This window comes from Rousettus aegyptiacus, unplaced genomic scaffold, assembly GCF_014176215.1.
Source record: "Rousettus aegyptiacus isolate mRouAeg1 unplaced genomic scaffold, mRouAeg1.p scaffold_m13_p_1, whole genome shotgun sequence".
In the NCBI taxonomy this organism is placed as follows: Eukaryota; Metazoa; Chordata; class Mammalia; order Chiroptera; family Pteropodidae; genus Rousettus; species Rousettus aegyptiacus.
The window spans coordinates 139,185-151,618 of NW_023416284.1; the positions used below are offsets into that span (position 1 = coordinate 139,185).

The 12,434-nt window shown below is 67.8% G+C and overlaps 1 protein-coding gene across 8 annotated transcripts in view; it reads left to right on the forward strand.

The window, feature by feature from the left end:
• AGRN (agrin) overlaps positions 1-11,882 on the forward strand; it is a 31,708-nt gene extending 19,826 nt beyond the window's left edge. For 3 of the 8 annotated variants that reach the window (XM_016144527.2, XM_036226010.1, XM_016144533.2), the window contains 30 exons: positions 99-317; positions 390-584; positions 675-875; positions 958-1,106; positions 1,189-1,294; positions 2,031-2,147; positions 2,230-2,394; positions 2,538-2,681; positions 2,783-2,907; positions 2,980-3,085; positions 3,172-3,498; positions 3,579-3,716; positions 4,102-4,229; positions 4,313-4,427; positions 4,514-4,633; positions 4,725-5,075; positions 5,242-5,434; positions 5,604-5,819; positions 6,269-6,498; positions 6,590-6,724; positions 6,835-6,931; positions 7,018-7,182; positions 7,291-7,402; positions 7,606-7,617; positions 7,831-7,947; positions 8,027-8,219; positions 8,297-8,384; positions 9,439-9,663; positions 10,070-10,173; positions 10,532-11,882. In XM_016144527.2, the coding sequence (XP_016000013.2) occupies positions 99-317; positions 390-584; positions 675-875; positions 958-1,106; positions 1,189-1,294; positions 2,031-2,147; positions 2,230-2,394; positions 2,538-2,681; positions 2,783-2,907; positions 2,980-3,085; positions 3,172-3,498; positions 3,579-3,716; positions 4,102-4,229; positions 4,313-4,427; positions 4,514-4,633; positions 4,725-5,075; positions 5,242-5,434; positions 5,604-5,819; positions 6,269-6,498; positions 6,590-6,724; positions 6,835-6,931; positions 7,018-7,182; positions 7,291-7,402; positions 7,606-7,617; positions 7,831-7,947; positions 8,027-8,219; positions 8,297-8,384; positions 9,439-9,663; positions 10,070-10,173; positions 10,532-10,689 (4,751 nt within the window). In that variant the 3' untranslated portion in view covers positions 10,690-11,882. Of the gene's footprint in view, positions 1-98; positions 318-389; positions 585-674; positions 876-957; positions 1,107-1,188; positions 1,295-2,030; positions 2,148-2,229; positions 2,395-2,537; positions 2,682-2,782; positions 2,908-2,979; positions 3,086-3,171; positions 3,499-3,578; positions 3,717-4,101; positions 4,230-4,312; positions 4,428-4,513; positions 4,634-4,724; positions 5,076-5,241; positions 5,435-5,603; positions 5,820-6,268; positions 6,499-6,589; positions 6,725-6,834; positions 6,932-7,017; positions 7,183-7,290; positions 7,403-7,605; positions 7,618-7,830; positions 7,948-8,026; positions 8,220-8,296; positions 8,385-8,592; positions 8,617-9,141; positions 9,175-9,438; positions 9,664-10,069; positions 10,174-10,531 lie in introns of all 8 variants that reach the window. The other 5 variants (XM_016144524.2, XM_036226047.1, XM_016144528.2 and 2 more) reach the window with 5 other exon arrangements.
• The last annotated feature ends 552 nt before the right edge of the window (positions 11,883-12,434 follow it).

The following is a 12,434-nucleotide window of genomic DNA, read 5'->3' on the forward strand; positions in this document are numbered from 1 at the left end:
TTCGCCGCCCCCGCCCTGAGAGAGGTCTGCTGCGCGGAGCTGGGGGCTTGGTGCGTCGGCCCAGGGGAGGCAGGCCGCTGAGTGCCATGTTCTCGCAGACCAGCCGCGGTCCCCGTGCCTCGGGGTGCAGTGCCCGTTTGGGGCAGTGTGTGCTGTGAAGAACGGCGAGGCCGAGTGTGCGTGCCAGCAGGCGTGTGCGGGCGTCTACGACCCTGTGTGCGGCAGCGACGGCACCACATACGCCAGCACGTGCGAGCTGCAGGCCACAGCCTGCGCCCTCGGGCGGGAGATCCGGGTGGCGCGCCGAGGACCCTGTGGTCAGTGCCGGGCAAGCGGGTCTTCCTAGGGGGCGGGGTGCGGACGCCGCGGTGACAGAGCCTCCTCCCCAGATCGCTGCGGGCACTGCCGCTTTGGAGCCTTGTGCGAGGCTGAGACTGGGCGCTGTGTGTGTCCCTCTGAGTGCGTGGCCTTGGCCCAGCCCGTGTGCGGCTCTGACGGGCACACGTATGCCAGCGAGTGCGAGCTGCATGTCCATGCCTGCACACACCAGATCAGCCTGCATGTGACTGCCCCCGGACCCTGCCGTGAGTGGGGCTGTCGGGGCCCGGAGGGCTGTGGCCCCGTGCGTCCCCCAGCTGGGTCCGCTGACCCCGGCCTGGCTCCACCCTCTGTAGAGACCTGCGGAGACGTGGTATGTGCCTTCGGGGCCTTGTGCCTGGCTGGGCAGTGTGTCTGTCCCCGCTGTGAGCACCCCCTGCCCGGCCCCGTGTGCGGCACCGACGGCGTCACCTACCGCAGCGCATGCGAGCTCCGTGAGGCCGCCTGCCAGCAGCAGACACGGATCGAGGAGGCCCGGGCAGGGCCCTGTGAGCAGGGTAGGCTCGGGGGCAACTGGTATGGTCCTCTGGGCGCCAGCTTGGCCCAGGACCCCTAGGTGAGCCGGCCCCCTTCCCTCAGCTGAGTGCGGCTCAGGGGGCTCCGGCTCTGGCGAGGATGGCGAGTGTGAGCAGGACCTGTGCCGGCAGCGTGGCGGCGTCTGGGACGAGGACTCGGAGGACGGGCCGTGCGTCTGCGACTTCAGCTGCCAGGGTGTCCGGAGGAGCCCGGTGAGGCCCCCCACCCTCGTCCGGCTCTGAGCAGGCTGTGAGGGAGGGGGCACGACCACCCACGCTGACACCGCCCCTCCAGGTCTGCGGCTCCGACGGCGTCACCTACGGCACGGAGTGTGAGCTGCGGAAGGCCCGGTGCGAGACGCAGGCAGCGCTGTCCGTCGTGGCTCAGGGCGCCTGCCCAGGTGAGCGGGCGTGCGGCGTGTCAGGGCCCGTGCGGGCACACGTGTTCCTGTGCACGCTTGCAGCAGCCTCTGTGTTCCCTGCGTGTGCACAGCTGTGAGGCCGGTAGGCACATCTCGTGCGTGGGTGTGGTGTGCTGTGGTGCGTGTGTATGAACACGTGTGTTGTCTGGAGTGTGCAGTGTTGGTGCATGTTTATGCCTGTGTAGCTGCAGTGTGCGGACTTGTGTGCCACTGTTAGCAAGTGTGCACTGTGCGCCTGCTGAGTACCAGGCGGGGCTTCGTGCAGGGAGGCGAGGTCCACGCTCTGGGCACTTCCTCCTGTGGGGGAGACGAGGCTGGCGGCAATCCAGTAACGTTCGTGCATGCACAAGTACCTGTGTGCGCACGCTTAGGCATGCAGGCACACGTGTCTACACGCGTGTGTGAATGTGTGTGCCGATGCATCTTCACGTGACACGTGTCAGGTTGCAAAGACACACTCACCTGAACGTTTGTGGCCCGTGGCTGCGTGGCTGTGTGTCCGTGAGCTTTGAGTGTTTGGTGTATTCCTGGTCCACTGTGTACAGACGTGTTCTCGTATGTGGTGTGGGATCTTCTCCTGTGGCCCCAAGTCTCAGGCTCCCAGTGGGAGCTGGCATTGGGAGGACTGACGGCAATGGCCAGAGGCGGCTGAGGTGGAGCGGCTGGGCCCGAGGGTGGGTGTCTGGCACTGTGAGTCCCCTGCCTCTCTCTGCAGGCCCCACCTTGGCCCCGATGCCACCTGCAGTTGCCCTGCACTGTACCCAGACCCCCTACGGCTGCTGCCGAGATAACGTCACTGTCGCCCGGGGCGTGGGCCTAGCTGGCTGCCCCAGTGAGTACCTGCGCCGGGCCCGAAGCCACAGCCAGGCAGAGCCCTGCAGCGGCAGTGACCTTGCCCTGCCTTGGCTTCGTAGGCTTGTGCCAGTGCAATACACACGGCTCCTACAGTGGCACCTGTGACCCAGCCACAGGCCAGTGCTCCTGCCGCCCAGGTGTAGGGGGGCTCAAGTGTGACCGCTGTGAGCCCGGCTTCTGGAACTTCCGTGGCATTGTTACCGACGGCCGGAGTGGCTGCACCCGTGAGTGACAGGACCCATGGGTGGTCCCCAGCTGAGCACTCTTGCCGGTCCCTCTGTCACCATGCCTGGAATGGGCTGGGCCAGGCTCTGGGGCCAGTGGGGAAACTGGGCACAGACCTCAGGTCCCCACCCTGTCTCCTCAGCCTGCAGCTGTGACCCCCGGGGTGCCGTGCGGGATGACTGTGAGCAGATGACCGGGCTCTGCTCCTGTAAGCCTGGGGTGGCTGGAGCCAAGTGCGGGCAGTGTTCGCACGGCCGCGCCCTGGGCCCTGCTGGCTGTGAGACAGGTGAGGGCTGGGCCTGGTGCTGACGGGGCTCCCAGCGCTGGGGACAGGGTTTCACAGGAGCCAGGCCTGAGCCGGTGGGGTCTCCTGTGTCTGTGCCCCAGACTCCTCGGCACCTAAGACCTGCGCTGAGATGCTCTGTGAGTTTGGAGCCTCCTGCGTGGAGGAGGCTGGCTCTGCGTACTGCGTGTGCCCAACGCCCACCTGTCCAGGGGCCAATGCTACTAAGGTGAGCAGTGGGGCGTGCGGAGGGTGGCGGGGTGGGGAGGGGCTCCCCTAGCAGCCTTGCCCTGTGCCCCAGGTCTGCGGGTCGGATGGTGTCACCTATGGTAACGAGTGTCAGCTGAGGACCATCGCCTGCCGCCAGGGCCTGGACATCTCCATCCAGAGCCTCGGCCCGTGCCAGGGTGAGCCCCGCCCTGCCCCCAAACTGACCAGGAAGGCCTGACCCCACCCTGACTCAGCCGCCACCCGGCCTCTCCTCTCCTCACAGAGGCCGTCGCTCCCGGTGCCCACCCGACACCTGTGTCTGCGGCCACCTCGGCGGGAGACCTGACCGAGGCCCTGCTGCCCCCGCCCAGCGCCCTCCCCCGGGCTCCCAGCAGTGGCCCCCGCAGCCGGCCCACCCCTCGACCACAGCCTTGGACCTCTGCCAGCATCCCCAGGACCACCGGGAGGACTGCGCTGACCATGCCCCCAACCGCGCGCCCCACGGCAGCCAGCCTCGCCACCTCGGCCTTCAGCGAGGCTGGCAGTGCTGATGGCAGTGGCGATGAGGAGCTGAGTGGAGACCTGGAGGCCAGCGGGGCCGGCTCCGGGGGTGAGCATGGGCTCAGGGATGTGGGGGACACGGCCCAGGAGGCGTGCAGCGGGAGCCAGACTCACACGGCTCCCCCCCAGGACTCGAGGCCCCTGAGGGTGGCAGTGCTGTGACCCCTGGGCCACCTGTTGAGAGGGCTTCCTGCTACAACTCACCTTTGGGCTGCTGCTCGGACGGCAAGACACCCTCCCTGGATGCAGAGGGCTCTAACTGTCCTGGTGAGTGGGTGGCCGGGGGCTGGCGCGGAGCGCGAGAAGTGGCCTGGACATGTCGGAGGACCTGTCTTTCCTCCTGGGAAGCGGGCCCGCCCGGCAGGTGGGCAGCCGGGGTCAGTGGTGTCCTGAGTTCTGTACACACATGCGTGTGGTCTCGGGGATTCAGTACACGTGCACACACGTGTGGGTGCCTAGGACCCTAACCTGTTTTTCCGGTTGCAAGCGGCCTGGGGCACAGCTCCATGGAGTCTGCCTGGTAACTGGTGCCAGCCCTGCCCCGGCTCCCACTAACCTCATCACCATTCAGCTAACCACCACCTGCCTGCACCCATGGGGCTTGCTGCTGGGGCCGGGGCCAATCAGGGCCTCACTGCCGCCTCCCCCACAGCCACCAAGGCGTTCCAGGGCGTGCTGGAGCTCGAGGGGGTCGAGGGCCAGGAGCTGTTCTACACCCCCGAGATGGCCGACCCCAAGTCAGAGCTCTTTGGGGAGATGGCCAGGAGCATCGAGGGTGCGGTGAGTGCGGCGCGGCCCTGAGGGGTGTGGCCCCGCCCACAGCCTCCCTCCCAGGACAGACCCTCACCACGCCTCACTCACAGCTAGATGACCTCTTCCGGAACTCGGATGTTAAGAAGGACTTCTGGAGTGTCCGCCTGCGGGACTTGGGGCCTGGCAACTCAGTCCGGGCCATTGTGGATGTGCACTTTGACCCCAGTGAGCCCTCCGCCTGGGCCCTCGCAGGAGGTGGGGGGGGGGCGCCACGTGGGGCTCCGCCGTGCTCAGCGCGCCCTCCTCCCCAGCCACCACCGTCAGGGCGTCCGACGTGGGCCGAGCCCTGCTCCGGCAGGTCCAGGTGTCCAGGCGCCGGTCACTGGGGGTGAGGCGGCCGCTGCAGGAGCACATGCGCTTCATGGACTTCGGTGAGTGCCACAGCCCGCCGGTCCCTCCGCTGCCACGCCTGCCTCCCCTGTGCTCTGCTGCTGGGGGCCCTGACAGCTGCCCTCCCCTCAGACTGGTTCCCTGCGTTCCTCCTGGGATCCACCACCGGAGCCACCCCTGCCGCAGCCACAACCCGAACCACCCCCGTGGCCGCCTCCGCTGCGACCCCTCGGGCCCTCTACCCCGTGCACACAGGCCGGCCTGTCAGTAAGACCACAGGCCCCACCACAACACGCCGGCCCCCCGCCACTGTCCCCAGTCGTGTGCCTGGACGCTGGCCCCTGCCCCCAGGCACCCAGGAGCCCTCGAGGCCCTGTGACTCCCAGCCTTGCCTCCACGGGGGGACCTGCCAGGACCAGGACTCAGGTGGAGCCTTCACCTGCAGCTGCCCAGCCGGCAGGGGGGGTGTCGTCTGTGAGAAGGGTAATGCTCATCCGTGCTGGACAGGGGCAGGGAGGCTGATGGGAGCGACGGTTTGGGACGAGACCAAGGGACCTAAGGAGTGGGGGTCTAGACTGGGGGGCAGGTTGGGGTGAGGGGTGGGATAGATACCCCAGCCTCCTCCAGCCGGTCCCTGCCTGTCTCGCAGCCCTGCGCGCCTCCGTGCCGGCCTTTGGGGGCCGCTCCTTCCTGGCCTTCCCCACCCTCCGCGCCTACCACACGCTGCGGCTGGCGCTCGAGTTCCGCGCGCTGGAGCCGCAGGGGCTGCTGCTCTACAACGGCAACGCCAAGGGCAAGGACTTCCTGGCGCTGGCGCTGCTGGGCGGCCGCGTGCAGCTCAGGTGGGCGGGGCCGGGGCGGGGCCGCGTGGCCGGGGGCGGGGCCGGGGGCGGGGCCGCGCGGCCGGGGGCGGGGCCGGGGAGGTCGGTGGAGCGGTCGGTGGGCGGCGGGGCTGCACTGCCGGTCCTTGAGCTGTCTGTCCTGAGTGCCTGTTCCTGCCCCGCCGCCTAGGTTTGACACAGGTTCCGGGCCCGCGGTGCTGACCAGCGCGGTGCCCGTGGAGCCGGGCCGGTGGCATCGCCTAGAACTGTCTCGGCACTGGCGCCAGGGTTCGCTGTCAGTGGACAGCGAGACCCCCGTCCAGGGCCAGAGCCCCAGTGGCACTGACGGCCTCAACCTGGACACAGACCTCTTCGTCGGGGGCGTCCCAGAGGACCAGGCTTCCGTGTGAGGATCAAGGAGCCTTGGGGTGGCCCTGACCCCTGACCTAACTCTCGACCTTGGTCCTGATCTCTGATTCTTACCGGCTATATCCGGGATGCTCAAGCTACCTGTGAATGGCAAAGGGGGTGGAGGGATGGTGTGGACAATGGCTGTGACCTTGACCTTAATCCTAACCCTTGGCCCTGGTCCTGACTCTGTGCCATCTGCGGGTGGCGTCCCTGAGGACCAGGCTGCTGTGTGTTCACCAGAGGGGCTGGACCTACCTTTCGTCCCGACCCTTGGTCCGCAGCCCACCTGCTCAGTCTACCCTGCTTTGCAGACGGCTCATGTGTGAGCACCAGAGGGGGAGCGGCCCAGATCTCTCATCCCGGCCGATCGTGGGGCCAGTGTCACGGCGGGCTGTGAGAGAGGGTGCCTCTGGCCTCTGACCCCTGACCTCATCCTGGCGGCAGGGTGTTGGAGCGGACCTCTGTCAGTGTCGGGCTCAAGGGCTGCATCCGCCTGCTGGACGTCAACAACCAGCGCTTGGAGCTTGGCAGCTGGCGGGGGGCTGCGACCCGAAGTGTGGGCGTGGGCGAGTGCGGGGCCCAGCCCTGCCTGCCCAGCCCCTGCCTCGGCGGGGCTCCGTGCCGGGCCCTGGGCGGCGGCACGTTCCACTGCCAGTGTCCACCGGGCCGCTTCGGTGAGCGCGAGGCGGGGCGCGGTGCTGGGGGGCACCTGTGTGTCTGTGGCCGGGGCGCGCCCCCCTGGAACCACGTCCTTTCTCCCTCCAGGCCCCACCTGTGCTGATGAGAAGAATCCCTGTCAGCCGAACCCCTGCCACGGGGCGGCCCCTTGCCGTGTCCTGCCTGGGGGCGAGGCCAAGTGCGAGTGCCCCCGGGGACAGGGGGGCCCTCTCTGCCAAACAGGTGGGAGCAAGCATGCGGGTATGGGTTCTGGTTGGGCTCAGAGCGGTGGGCGTGCAGAGGACGCTGGGTCGGGGCCTGGAGCCCAGTGTGCCCCCTCTCGTCCTCCACAGCCTCCGAACAGAACGGTCACCAGCTCCTCCCGGCTGACTTCAGTGGCTCCTCCTTCCTGGAGCTGAAAGGCCTGCACACTTTCGAGCGGGACCTGGGGTCAGTGGGACAGAAAGGGGGGAGGGGCAGCAGCTCCCTGGCTTCCATCCAGACGCCATCACCTGAGGGGTCCCCTGTGACCCCAGGGAGAAGATGGCGCTGGATGTGGTGTTCCTGGCCCGGGGCCCCAGCGGCCTGCTCCTCTACAATGGGCAGAAGACGGACGGCCGGGGGGACTTCGTGTCGCTGGCACTGCGGGACCGCCACCTGGAGTTCCGTTACGACCTGGGCAAGGGGGCAGCAGTCCTCAGGTGTGCATGCGTCGGTGGGGTGTGCGGCTAGCTGGGCCCTGGGGTGGGTACCGGGCTGGGGACATGCAGGCGGGCCGGCCGCGGGGCTCATGTTGCTGTGCCCACCAGGAGCGAGGAGCCAGTGGCCCTGGGCGCCTGGACCAGGGTCTCGCTGGAGCGGAATGGCCGCAAGGGTGCCATGCGCGTTGGCGACGGGCCCCGTGTGCTGGGGGAGTCCCCGGTGAGTGTGCCGCGGCGGGTCCCCCCGCTCCGCCTCCTGGGGGGCGTGGCAGCCCCCGCCCCACGCCTGCCCTCACTCAACTGTTTTCTCTGCCGTCGGCGAAAAAAAACCTGTGCCTCTGTCTGTCTGTCCTTCTGTCTCCTCTCTGCCCCACTGCTCTCTGGCCTTGCTCTGCAACCCCCACCCCGCTCTTCGGATGTCAGAAATCCCGAAAGGTACCGGTGTCCCCACTCGTCCTGCTCATCTGTCCTCTGCCACCTCCATCCCTAGAGTAGCCACCCCCACTAAGCCCACGCCACCTGTCACCCGTCTGTGTGATTAACTCTCCTAGATAGGCTGGGAGCGGGCGGGCCCCCGGACTGGGCACAGCGTCCGGTCCCGGCCCTGTGGGCGGGCCCCACGGCCTCTCACCCAGCACCACCCCCCAGGTGCCGCACACTGTCCTCAATCTGAAAGAGCCACTGTACGTCGGCGGGGCTCCTGACTTCAGCAGGCTGGCCCGGGCCGCCGCTGTGTCCTCCGGCTTTGACGGTGCCATCCAGCTGGTACGTGGGGCGGGGTCGGGGCCGGCATGCTAGGGAGGACGGCAGGCAGGACAGTGGCTCTTGTTCCCTCACCCCCCAGGTCTCCCTCAAAGGCCACCAGCTGCTGACGCAGGAGCACGTGGTGCGGGCGGTGGACGTCTCGTCCTTTGCAGACCACCCTTGCACCCAGGCCTCAGGCCACCCTTGCCTCAATGGGGCCTCCTGTGTCCCGCGGGAGGGCTCCTACGAGTGCCTGTGCCCCGGGGGCTTCTCGGGGCTGCACTGTGAGAAGGGTGAGCAGAGCGGGCACAGGGCTGCAGCTGGCGGGGGCGGCCCGCCCAGGCCGGCCCTCACCCTGACTGTCTTTCAGGGCTGATCGAGAAGTCGGCAGGGGACATGGACGCACTGGCCTTTGACGGGCGGACCTACATTGAGTACCTCAACGCCGTGACCGAGAGGTAACGTGCCGCTCAGGAGCCGGGCGCCCCCTGCCCTCTGCTGCCCCTCAGGTCTGGTCTGCCCACCCTGCGGGGCGAGGTGCCGGACTCACCACCTCCGCTGCCGGCTAGGTGGCCGCGGGGTGGGCCCAGCACCCCCAGCTCCGCCCCTCGCTGCCCTGCATCCTCCTTCCTTCCTTCTCACTGTCTCTGTCTCTTTGTTTCCAAGCGAACTGACCAATGAGATCCCAGCGTAAGTAGCTCCTGGGCCCGGCCCCTTCACTGTCCACAGGCCCCTCTCCGCTCCTCCCCGGCGAGGCCCAGGACGCACCTCCTTCCTGGAGGAGGGCGGGGCCGGGGGCTGTTTGTGCTTTGCGAGGCTCCATTTCCCAGCTTGAAAGTGGGTGTGACCCCTTTTTAGGACATGTGTTGACGGCCAGTCACCCCATGCCCCCTGAAGCCAGCCCTCGCCACAGGCATGGTGTGCACACGTATGTGCGTGTGCACTTGTATGCATGTGTGTTGGGACATGAGGAGCCTGGCCCGGGCTCTGCCCACTGGCTGTCTGTCCATGCGTGTGGCACGTGTGTGTTGCCACGGCTCTGTGGGCGGTGGGGCTGAGGGCCCGGAGTCCCACGTGTCTCACAAGGACGCTCGCTTCTCCTGCCTCCCACCACGGGGGAGGGGCCCCGGGGGGTCGCCGAGGGTCCCTCCCCTCCCCGCACTGCGGCCTGTCTGTCCCCTTGCTCACCTGCCTCCCTCTCTTCCTGCTTCTAAGCCCCGAAGCTCCGGACTCCGGGGCCCTTCATGGGTAAGCACGCGGCGCCCCAGCTGCCCACCCCCGTCTTCCCCCCCATCTGCCGAGCTGTCCCTCTGTCTGTCCACCTCACTCTACTCGTGTGTCTGGCCTCGCCTCCCACCGTCTGTCTCTTGGCCATCTGTTCTGCTGTTGGTGTCTGCCTCCGACCCCTCTAGCCACCCCGTGGCCTCTGCAGCCGTGGCCCTTGCCCTCCTGCCCTGCCCGCCCTGCCCCCACCGCCCTCCGGGAGGCCCTGACCAGCCCTCTGCCCACCAGCGAGAAGGCGCTGCAGAACAACCACTTCGAGCTGAGCCTGCGCACCGAGGCCACGCAGGGGCTGGTGCTGTGGAGTGGCAAGGCCACGGAGCGGGCCGACTACGTCGCACTGGCCATCGTGGATGGGCACCTGCAGCTGACCTACGACCTGGGCTCCCAGCCTGTGGTGCTGCGCTCCACCGTGCCGGTCAACACCAACCGCTGGCTGCGGGTCAGGGCGCACAGGTCAGCGGGGGCCCTGCCTCTGAGAATAGCATGGGAGGTGCCTGGACTTGCCCGATCAGGGCGTGCAGGGTCACTGCAGACTCGGGCGGGCCCGCTGCCCAGCCCGAGGTCAAGCCAGCAAGTGGGGGAGGGAGGGGCGAGAGGGCACAGCAGTTACGGCCAGGCAGCCCCTGATCCGAAAAAGAAGTCCTTGCTCACCCACTGGTTGGGGATATGTCCCTCTGGTCCGAGCCTGGCTGTCCCCTCCAGCGAAGCTTGACGCATGTGACACCCCCCTGCCCTGGCCACCAAGTACTGTTCCAGGGGCTGGTGCCACCTCCTTCTGGCTCCCAGGGGTGACACTTGGTGTGGGGGTCTTGGGGCTCAGGCCCTGGAGCCACCTGACAGCCTCACCCCCACCCCCCAGGGAACAGAGGGAAGGCTCCCTTCAGGTGGGCAATGAGGCCCCCGTGACTGGCTCCTCCCCACTGGGAGCCACACAGCTGGACACAGACGGAGCCCTTTGGCTGGGTGAGTGCTTCGTAGGGAATCCGGGGGGAGGGTCTCAGAACCCCTGTGGGACAGACCCCATTCCCTGGGGCTGGCTACGGAGAGTGGCGCCCAAAACAGCCCCATCTAGGACGGCAGATGGGTCAGCCAGGCTTAGGCTCCTGTCCCCTCCTGTCCTGGCCCTTGCAGTTCCCAGGGTGGCTAGAGCATGCCTGCTAGTCACCTGCCCACCCCCCCCCCCCGCCCCCGGGCACCGACGGGCTCCAGGTAACTCACCTTGTCATTCGTTCAGATGCTGGTGGGTTTCTCTGCCCACCAGCGTTCTGGCCCGCCCATCACTGAGCCTCGGCCGGGGGCCTTCCCCGTGTTTGTCCTGCAGGAGGCCTGGAGAAGCTGCCCGTGGGCCAGGCCCTGCCCAAGGCCTACGGCACGGGCTTCGTGGGCTGCCTGCGGGACGTGGTGGTGGGGCAGCGCCCGCTGCACCTGCTGGAGGATGCGGTCGCCAGGCCAGCTCTCCGGCCCTGCTCCGCCCTGTGAGGCGGCCGCCGGCCCCGCCCACCCTGCTGTAATTATTTTCTATTTTTGTAAACTCGTTATTTTTTTGATATGATTTTCTTGCCTGTGTTTTGGCCGGAGGGACGCGTGGCTCTGCCCGCCTTCCGTCCAGGCAGGCGTGCTGCAGAGACAGACCTGGTGCCGGGCAACTCGCGGGCACGAAGTGGCCGCAAGGAGGCCGTGGCGCGCGCAGCAGCCTCGGGACCCCACCTGCACCGCGGGCTGCCGTCCCAGGCCCTCGTGCTGTGCTTCCCCTGTGCCCACCTGCACTGGGCTGTCGTAGTCTGCGGCCTGTCGGCAGACCCCCATGCTCCATCCGGCACGATCTGTGTCCCCAGGGCAGGAGGCCGCTGCTGGGGTTGAAGGGGACGTTCCTAGACTCACACTGAGCCAGTCCCCATCCTGCGAGTGGTTCAGCCTCAGCAGGACCAGCCTCGAGCCTGGCTGGTCCTGCCTGCGCCTCCTGCGCCAGCACTGTGACTGAGAAATGACATTATCGTTGGGGCCACACTGCACCCCCTCCCAGCTGTGTCCGCCAGTCCCAGGGTGCTGGGGAGCAGAGGCCAGGCCCGGCTTTGTTCCAGGGGCCCTGCCCCTCAGCTGGTCCTGCCCATCCACCCAGCCACCTTGGACATGTCCCTGTCCCCTCCCCGACACCTCAGGCTCTGTGAGGGACCCTGAGAGGGAGCGGGTCACTGCGCAGTGGCTGGCGTCCATCGCCTGCTCGCCTGGGCAGCCGGCGTCTCCACTGAAGACAGACGTCCAGGCCTGAGCACCAACCACAGCATTCTTCCCGCCTGGGCTTCGTTTGACACTGGGGCCGGTGGGGCCGTCATCTTTCCTGTCCCGGCTTGCGAGGGGCTGAGGACACGCACAGCAAATCCTCACAGTTCTGGTGTGAGCGGCGGCTGCCCTTGCCCACGGGTGCCCAGGGGCAGGCCTGGTGTCTGGCCACGGGCCAAGGGCCGGCCTCAGGGACGGCAGAGACGGCCGCGAAGCCAGAAATGCCTTAGACTGCAGCGTGGCGCCCCAGCCCGGCCCAGTCCTGGCGGGGGTGGCAGCCCAGTCCCCACAGCAGGGGCCTGGGCTGGCTGCAGGGAGGGGGCCCCACACGTCACGCTACTAACTCCAGTCTGTCTGTGTCAGTCACCGTGGAATAAAGTCTCAACACGTCAGAGGTGCCTGTGTCTGTCCCTCCAGTCCCGCCCGGCTGGCTTCTCTCTCGTGGCTTCTAGTTCAGCTTCATGGTGGTGCAGGCTTCAAGCTCCCTTAGATGGCTCTGGGTGGAAGAGGGGACCCTGCGCTGGGGTGCAGGGCCGTTTCTGAGGAGACCCCGCGCGGTGAGTGTGCCCATCTGTGCACGGAGCTGGTGGGGGCAGCACTCCAGCGGCCCCCCTTGGGAGGAGGCCTTGCAGGCAGCAGCCCCTGTCCCCCACTGCCCTGAGGGCGTGCATGCGTGTGTCTGCACACGTGTCAGCCTGCGGGTGAGTGTGTGAGCACTGGCTGGAGGGGGTTGTCTGAGGGGAGTGGGCTTGGGGCACTGAGGCTGGTGTCGGGGGTGGGCGGTAGGCAGCCCTTCCGTGGCCCAGGCTGGCCCGGCGCTGGCCTTGCTCAGCAGAAGCGCTGAGGGCTCAGGTCTGGGCAGCAGCTGTGCGCCTCTGACCAGGAGCCTCCTCCCTAGAACTCCAGACTTTTATTAAGTATAACTTCTTTTTTTCTATTTTCTA